The sequence below is a fragment of the Scylla paramamosain genome, chromosome 25, assembly GCF_035594125.1.
Source record: "Scylla paramamosain isolate STU-SP2022 chromosome 25, ASM3559412v1, whole genome shotgun sequence".
NCBI classification, from domain to species: Eukaryota; Metazoa; Arthropoda; class Malacostraca; order Decapoda; family Portunidae; genus Scylla; species Scylla paramamosain.
Genome location: NC_087175.1, coordinates 2,878,098 through 2,887,500, shown reverse-complemented (window position 1 = coordinate 2,887,500; position 9,403 = coordinate 2,878,098). Strand labels below are relative to the sequence as shown.

The following is a 9,403-nucleotide window of genomic DNA, read 5'->3' as shown; positions in this document are numbered from 1 at the left end:
AAACAATAGATTTTTGCAATTTCTGAACATTTTAAAAGCTAGAGGTGGCTGAAGAACAAGTCACGATGTCTTAGGGGGATTGGTGATTAAGATGTACTAAATAGCGGTCAAAGGATTAATTAATAGCTTCCCACTGACTCGGCACTAACAACCTAATTACTAGGTGTATTTCTGTCAGCTATCCCTATTTCAAAACCAGTTTCCTTCTATCTCTTTAACCCTTTTTCCTGCTATGGCCGTCTTTTGTTAATCTTGGCAATACTGTAATAATCTGTTTAGGTGGACATAAAGACGAAGAGAAAGAAAAAAAAAAGAAAAGAAAAGAAAAGAGCTTAACTTAATCTTTGTCAAGTTACAGAAGAGCATTTTTAAGATTAATAAAGAAAAAATAAACAAATAAACATCTTAAAAGTAGTACATGATTATGGAAAAGGTCAACTAGCACTGAAAGGGTTAAAATCTAACTAACAACAACCTTGAACCTGCTACCTCGTGTCGCATCTTGATTACTGACACTGGAGAACTCTGCACCACCCTTGTCATGTTCGGGGGCGGGGTTAGCGGGAGACACGGACGATATGAATAAAGTTTATACGTACCTAATTTCGCTTTTGGCTTCTTCAGGAGAATCAGAGCGGGATGAAACTCGCCCAATAACTCGTGTGTGTCTTGATCTCCGCCCACAACTCGCCTCAATGTCTCATCACTTGTATGTCACGTCTGTATTCGTGAATCGCTCTGCTCTCTAACCACGGCTATTTTGACGAACCACGAAGATGATCAGCGGGGTTCTCAAGCGTGTTTCTCCTGTTAAAATTGCTGAAAACTAGTTAATCTGTCATTAAGACCGTAAAAACACGCTCAGAGACACGTATAACTTCAGCTAGAGCCTTTTGAGTGTAGTGGAGATGTGGAGTGGAAGTGATTCAGAATATGGTGGGTTTTTAGATCCACATGGATTTCTCAGTTATTAATTTGTTTTCGTTATTTGTATATCCTTCTCTCTCCACCAACACCACCACCAACACCACCACCACCACCAACACCACCACCAACACCACCACCAGGGCATCTCCGCGTGAGAATCGAAGGCCCCCCAGAGCTCTACATCGAGGAGGGCTCCACGCTGGCCCTCACCTGCGTGGTCGTGTCTACCTACGGCCCCTCCACCCTGGTGTACTGGTACCACGACACCGCCATGCTGGACTACAATTCTCACCGGGGCGGGATCAAGCTCAAGGTGAGGCGTAGGGCAGGTGTTTAATCTACTCTTCTTCTTCTTCTTCATTCTCCTTCTCCTGTTGCTCTCCTTCGCCTACTTTTTTTCACTATCTCGACCACCACTACCACCACCACCACTACCACCACCACCACTACCATCATAATCTTATCCTAACCTAACCTAACCCAACTTAACCTAATCTAACCTAACTCTAACCTAATTTAATCTAACCTAACTTCACCAAACCTAACTTAATTTAACTTGACCTGACCTGACGTATCCAACTCTAACCTAACTTGACCTAACCTAATCCCAAGGAAGCCTGTGATATAGAATTAAACATTGCATAGGTTTTTGTATTTTTTTTTGTATGTTTGTTTGTTTGTTTGTTTCTTTTTCCTTTCATTTTTCTTCTTTCCATTTTTATTATTTTCTTCTTTCTTTTCTTTCCGTTATTTCTTTCCTTCCCTCTTCGTATATTTCTTCCTTCAAATTTTCTTTCTTTCCTTCCTTCCTTCTTGTTTTTCCTTCCCTTTCCTTCCTTCCCTCCCTTCTTTATTTATTTCTCTCCTTCCCTCCCAGCCTACACTTAAGATCCCCCCCCCCACTTCCTTCCTCCCCTGACAAAAGCTCCCCTGCGTAACATTTTCTAATCCCCGTACAGACCTGAGCATTGGAATCAGATCCCCTCTCTCTCTCTCTCTCTCTCTCTCTCTCTCTCTCTCTCTCTCTCTCTCTCTCTCTCTCTCTCTCTCTCTCTCTCTTTCTGTGTGACGTTTTGAGAGAGTGCGGTGAGTTGTGAGTTGTTGTTACTGCTCTCTCTCTCTCTCTCTCTCTCTCTCTCTCTCTCTCTCTCTCTCTCTCTCTCTCTCTCTCTTGTGGTGTTTTAAACGTTGATGAGGTCACATTTGTCCTTTGTCATCCTGTCTCTCTCTCTCTCTCTCTCTCTCTCTCTCTCTCTCTCTCTCTCTCTCTCTCTCTCTCTCTCCAACACCTGTCCTAACACAGTTGCACAGGTGAACCCCACGTTAATTAGCAGGACGTGTTGCACATGAGAGAGAGAGAGAGAGAGAGAGAGAGAGAGAGAGAGAGAGAGAGAGAGAGAGAGTCAGGTGTGTCAATAAACGGAAGGGGAATAAGATGAGACACTGTAAGAGAAACACAACACCATCTATTGCTTGAATGAGGAACTAAAAAAATAAGTTTACCGCCTTCCTTCCTTCCTTCCTTCCTTCACTCCCAGGTGTGTGTGTGTGTGTGTGTGTGTGTGTGTGAGAGAGAGAGAGAGAGAGAGAGAGAGAGAGAGAGAGAGAGAGAGAGAGAGAGAGAGAGAGAGAGAGAGAGAGAGAGAGAGAGAGAGAGAGAGAGAGAGAGGTTGTAAATTTCTCTCTCTCGAATAGAGCGAGCGGTGATTGTCCGAGAGAGAGAGAGAGAGAGAGAGAGAGAGAGAGAGAGAGAGAGAGAGAGAGAGAGAGAGAGAGAGAGAGAGAGAGAGAGAGAGAGAGAGAGAGAGAGAGAGAGAGAGAGAGAGGATAGGTGGATCGATGGACGGGGCTGGAAGAGGAGGAGGAAGAGGAAGAGGAGGGAGAGGTAGAGAAGGAAAAAGAGGATATAGGAGGAGGAGGAGGAGGAGGAGGAGGAGGAGGAGGAGGAGGAGGAGGAGGAGGAGGAGGAGGAGGAGGAGGAGGAGGAGGAGGAGGAGGAGGAGGAGGAGGTGGATGAAAAGTGGATGACGGAGGTGGTTTCAGTAACTACCTAAAAGCGCTTGAGTCCTCCTCCTCCTCCTCCTCCTCCTCCTCCTCCTCCTCCTCCTCCTCCTCCTCCTCCTCCTCCTCCTTCTCCTCCTCCTCTGAAGACATGGCTACAACATTTAATGGACGAATGAAAAGTATTTATGTTCTTTGCCTTCCTTCCTTCCCTCCTTCCTTCCTTCCTTCCTTCCTTACTTCCTTCTTTCCTTGCTTCTTTCCTCTAATTTCCTTTTTCCCTTTTCCTCCCTTTCCTTCCACATTTTCTCTTAATTTACTCCTTCCTTGGTTCCTCTAATTTTCTTTTTCTCCTTCTTTTCCTCCCTTCCCTTCTATGTTTCCTCTTCGTTTCCTCCTTCCCTCTTCCATTTCCTTATTATTTCCTCTTACTTCTTTTATTTTATCTCCTTCATCTCCTCTCCTCCTCCTCCTCCTCCTCCTTCTCTTTTAATTCCACTTCCCCTTGCACTTTTCAATTCTTCTACATTCCTTCCTCTTCATCTCCCTCTCTCTCTCTCCCTCTCTTCCCTCTTTCTCTTACCTCCTCTTCTTTCCCCTCTGTTCATTATTTCCCCCTCCTTTTCCCCTCATCTACATTACCCTTTCAACGCTTTTCAAATTTCCTGTAAACTACACTTGTTAATTTCATTGCATTTCTACCTTCTTATTCCACTTTTCCCCTCACCTCCTATTTTTTTCCCTCATATTTCCCCTCAGGTATATTTTCTTATATTCTTTTAACATTCTTGCCACCTTGAATTCTGTCTTAACCCTTTTACTTATTCATGTTTTGCCCTCACTCCTCATTTTCCCTTCAGTTTCCCCTCACTCTCTACCTGTCCAGTTCCCCTTAACCCATATTACTCTGTCCACACTGGCTGACACCTTTGCAGTTCCCAATTCTATGACATATCAATTTTCCACTCTCTCTCTCTCTCTCTCTCTCTCTCTCTCTCTCTCTCTCTCTCTCTCTCTCTCTTCACCTTTCCCCTCATATGCGTGTCTGTTTCCCCTAAAATCATATTATCCTTGTCCACATTCCAAATACATACACTTCGTCTAAGTAACCCCTCAATCCTCACCTCTTGTTTCCCCTCAGTTTCCCCTCACTTACCTGCCCCTTTCCCCTCATATCACCTTTTCTTCATTGGTAGCACTTATAACTAAGTTCTACAGTTTAATGGCTTATTATTTCTTATTCCCCTCATTTTTTCCCTGTTTCCCCTCACCCACCTGTGTATTTCCCCTCAAACTCTATTACCCTTTCCATATTTCAGCCATATACACTTCTCAAATCTACGTTTTTTAATAGCACTCACTTTTCCCCTCACTTTTCTGACATTTCCCCTCATTTTTTTCCCTCACACTCCGAGCCATTTCCCCTCGTATTACCCTTTTTCAAGACTGCTAAGGTAGGCACTCCCCCATTTCAATAACCCCTCACTCCTCTCACGTTTCCCCTCACTTTGCTGTCACTTATCTGTCTGTTTCCCCTCACCTGCCTGCCTGCCTGCCTTCCTGCCCATTTCCCCTCAGCCATGTTACTCTTTCCTACACATCTAACACTCCTCAAGTCTACATTTCAAAAAGCCCCTCAGTCCTCTCGCCTTTCCCTTGCTTTCCCCTCACTTTCTACCTGAGCCTTTCCCCTCCGGCACATCTCTGTCTTGGATATTTCAAACAACTACACTCACTCAATTCTGCATTTCAAAACCCCTCACCTCTCCTCCTCACTTTTCCCTCACCATTTTCCCCTCACTCCTTGCTTTCTAATTCCCCTCACACCATTATGCCTTCTAACCATTTAACTGCTAAATATCGTAGTTCAATATCCCCTTAACCTTCACCCCTCACCTCCCATCTCACCCCCCTCCCTCCCTTTCCCCTCAGATCGACCACCAACGAGGAGAGACAGCTGCCCGCCTCCTTGTGTCCGGCGTGGCAGCAAAGGACTCCGGCATGTACTCCTGTGTCCCTGCAGGATCCCACCCCGCGTCTGTGAGGGTGCATGTCCATCAGGGTGAGTGTGTGTGTGTGTGTGTGTGTGTGTGTGTGTGTGTGTGTGTGTGTGTGTGTGTGTGTGTGTGTGTGTGTGTGTGTGTGTGTGTGTGTGTGTACAGTCTTAATTAATCCCTTGACCATCACAATTTGTCATTTTGGTGTCCTTTCGTTTTTCATTAAGAGTTTCAATTACGTCATTTTTAGAGAGAGAGAGAGAGAGAGAGAGAGAGAGAGAGAGAGAGAGAGAGAGAGAGAGAGAGAGAGAGAGAGAGAGAGAGAGAGAGAGAGAGAGAGTACCTGTGCTTTTGTCCTTGTTGTTGTTGTTGTTGCTGTTGTTGTTGTTGCTGTGACTTCTGTGTTCCTTTATAGACAGACAGATAAACAGACAGACGGAGAGCTAGATTGATATATAAGTAAACAGATAGAAATAAAGGATTAATATGCAGACACACAGATAGACAGACATATGGACAGACAGATAAACAGACACACAGATAGACAGACAGACACACAGATAAACAGTGACATACATACATACATACATACATAAATGGATATAAACATACAGATAGAGACAGAAGTAGACTGATAGACAGAGAGGCAGACAGGTAGAGAGACAGACAAACGAACAGAAAATATACAGACAGAGACGAACAGGCGGAAAGGCAAATAAACAGACATATAAACAGACAGACAGACAGACAGACAGACAGAGAGACAGGCAACCAGGCAGAAAAACAGACATACTCGTACAATGAAAGAAAAGACAGATTTTTTTTTTTAAGTTGTCATCAATAAATATAATCTCTCTTTACACCCACACCTCGACACACACACACACACACACACACACACACACACACACACACACACACACACGGACACAATTCCACCCTTTATCGAATTTCTTCACCTGAATCTAATTAATTATCTTCTCCATCCAATTCTCACATTTATCTAATCGTTACCTTAACCTGATTATTCTTCCAACTTAACACTTTTAACTACCTGAACTACTCGACGGGGATGACTGGACGCTTGTTACTTCACTCACTAGACAAAATAGACTTTTAAACGAGAATGAAACTGGTGTAGGAAGTAAAAAGATTAATTTGATCTACTACTACTACTACTATTACTACTACTACTGCTACTACTACTACTACTACTACTACTACTACTACTACTACTACTACTTTATTTGGCGAGAAGGGAATTCTAGTTTAAGGAGTAAAATATTAATCTGAACTATTGAATGATTTTTAAGTTTATTTATTCCTATATATATTTGTTTATTTATTTATTTATTTATTTTTTGCTGTCAGTTGTGGCTTTCAAAATCATATTATTAATTTAAACGGAGAGAAAACAACGAGCAAATACATGTTTTGTTTTTTTTTTGTCTTCCTATCTTTTTCTTTTTTTTCATCTTTTTTTCACATTTTCCCCAGATTTCAGAAAACGTACCAGTGAAAGGGTTAAACGAATTCTGGAATCTAATAATTTTAACATCATTGACATTTCCGCGTCTCGTCTTATCTTGGCAACTTTTAACAAACTTTATTGCAGGTTGTTGATGGTTTTAAGGGTGATTTTACGACTTTCTGCAATAATCTAATAATCTTTAGTGGAACGTACGTGTTGGGGTTTTCAAAAGTGTTTAAATGATTCCCGTGATCGTTTAACAGTCTGCAGTGGAAGTAGTTGAGGTTCTAAAGGGCATTTTTGTCTAATTCTTGTGATATTTAAGCAGTTGTGAAAGTTATTAAGGTTTTCAGAGGTGCTTTCATGATTGTGATAGTTTAACAGTCAGTAGAGGAAGCAATTAAAGTTCTGAAGAGCGTTTTTGTCTAATTATTGTGATATTTAAGCAGTTGTGAAAGTTATTAATGTTTTCAGAGGTGTTTTCATGATTGTGATAGTTTAACAGTCAGTAGTGGAATTTATAGAGGTTTCCAAGGACATCTTCATGATTTTTGTAATACTTAAACACTTGTGAATGCTATTAAGGCTTTCAAAGGTGCTTCCACAATTCACGCGATAGTTTAACAATCTCCAGGGAAACGAACTCATTAACGTATCTAATTATTTTTTTTTAAAGTTTGTGAAGGTTTGACAAAAGACACTACACCTTCAACATTTTCTAGTGGAAAGTATTGCTGGCCTTTCGAAGAGTGTTTCCATGATTAAGAGACAGTTTAACAGATCCCGCACCACTAATGGGATGAAAACACCCAACCAATCATCACCGGGTCCTTTGAACAACACCCCTGATGAGAGAACAAAAGCTTTTCAACATACTTGCCTTACAAACGTATTCAGAAACGCTTCGCTCTCACCATGATTCTTTCCAAAGGCCACAAAGAAGATCAGCCGGGTTCTCAAGAGTGTTTCTCAGGTTAATAATGTGAGAATCTTGTTAACCTGTCACTAGAATGTAAAAAAAGAGAGAAAAAAAAAGAAATAATTAAAATCCTCTGTAATTTCACCACGAGCATTTTCAAAGGCCACAGAGAAGATCAGCCAGGTTCTCAAGTGTGTTTCTTCTGTTAATAACGTAAAAATCTTGTTAATCTGTCACTAGAACGTAAAAAAAAAAATAAAATAAAATAAAAAAACCCTTGTAATTTTACCACGACTTTTCCAAGGCCGCAGAGAAAACTAGCCGGGTTCTCAAGAGTGCTACTTTTGTTAATAACGTAGAAACCTTGTTAATCTGTCATAAAAAATATCTTTAAAAACCCTTTTGAAAGTAATGGAAGCACGGCAAAGAAGTATTTCAAAACATGCCACTTTGATATCCTGAAACACATCTGGCCACACGTCCACTACATTCAAAACCCTTTTAGTTGAAGTTACACAGATTTTTAAGGATACTTTTGCGGCTCTAATGAAATACTAACAAGACTTCTACATGATTAACAGGCGAAACACTCTTGAGAACCTAGCTAATAATTTCTGTGGCCTTTGAAAACAGTCTTGGTGGGAGAGAGAGAGAGAGAGAGACGTAGACAGCAAAGCGTTTCTGAATACAGCCTTTAGCGTTATCATACCCACTCTCACTTCTTCCCTCTCCCACAGGCAAGCAGGAGGCAGCCATTCAACAGAGCGGTCTAAACATCACCAGCTCCAGCCCCTGCCTCACCCCTGCCCCCCTGCCGCCCTGCCTCGCCATCTACTTCCTCCTCGGTGCTTCCCTCCCTCATATCCTTCCCCTCCCCGCTTCCTCCTCCTTGGGATTAGCAGGAGTGACCGCAGCGACTTTACTTCTTCTTCCTTACTCCTTTCTCCTTCTCCTCCTCCTCCTTTCCTTTCTCTCCGTAGTGATTAAGTCTATTAGTGTGTTCTTCCTCTCTTCTTCCTACTCTCTTCTTGATCTCTGGCCATGGAGGGAAAGAGGAGGAGCAGGAGGAGGAGGAGGAAGAGGAGGAGGTGAGGATTGCTTTCCTTTCTCTCCTCCTTTTATTTTTTCCTCCTTTCTCTCTCTCTGTAATTATGGGAGGAAGTTTCTTTGTTTTGCCTTCTTCCTTTATTCTCCCCTCCCCTCCTCCTCCTCCTCCTCTTCCTACTCCTCCTCTTCCTCCTTCTCCTCTTCCTTCCTCCTCTTCCAGTACTTAAAGCAGTGTTTTTGTCGTGATTTTATCTCATTTATCCCTCCTCCTCCTCCTCCTCCTCCTCCTTCTTCTTCTTCTCCTCCTCCTCCTCCTCCCGCACTTCTTTTTCTCTTCTTGCTCCTCTCTTTATTTCTCTCTTCGTATCTTGTGCTCAACGTCACAGCTTAATTCAATTACGTAGAGCTATCTTTCTTTCTCTAACGTAGCACGACGCCCTTCTTACCACCGGTGTGTGAATTAGAGAGAGAGAGAGAGAGAGAGAGAGAGAGAGAGAGAGAGAGAGAGAGAGAGAGAGAGAGAGAGAGAGAGAGAGAGAGAGAGAGAGAGAATCTGCCCTACATTGCTGCTCCTGCCAACGCCACTATCTTCTCTTTGAACACACACACATACACACACACACGTACATGAAACCAACTTCAATACGCACACACACACACACACACACACACACACACACACACACACACACACACACACACACACACACACACACACACACACACACACACACACACAGGCTTTCTGAGACGCGTTCTGTGTGCCTATCAAGAGAGAGAGAGAGAGAGAGAGAGAGAGAGAGAGAGAGAGAGAGAGAGAGAGAGAGAGAGAGAGAGAGAGAGAGAGAGAGAGAGAGAGAGAGAGAGAGAGAGAGAGAGAGAGATGTCAGTGTTAATCTGTATATTTTTGTTCTGAGTATTATAATAAATGTATCCTAATGCTCTCTTTTGTTTTATCTACCACGAAGAGGAGGAGGAGGAGGAGGAGGAGGAGGAGGAGGAGGAGGAGGAGGAGGAGGAGGAGAAGACACAGTAGCATTC

General features: G+C 42.7%; 1 protein-coding gene across 1 annotated transcript in view; it reads left to right on the top strand.

Moving 5' to 3' along the window:
- LOC135113092 (uncharacterized) overlaps nt 1-8,914 on the top strand; it is a 39,824-nt gene extending 30,910 nt beyond the window's left edge. Inside the window, exons 6-8 of the mRNA XM_064028120.1 lie at nt 1,068-1,240; nt 4,861-4,990; nt 8,053-8,914. Of these exons, the coding sequence (XP_063884190.1) occupies nt 1,068-1,240; nt 4,861-4,990; nt 8,053-8,753 (1,004 nt within the window). The 3' untranslated portion in view covers nt 8,754-8,914. The remainder of the gene's footprint in view (nt 1-1,067; nt 1,241-4,860; nt 4,991-8,052) is intronic.
- The last annotated feature ends 489 nt before the right edge of the window (nt 8,915-9,403 follow it).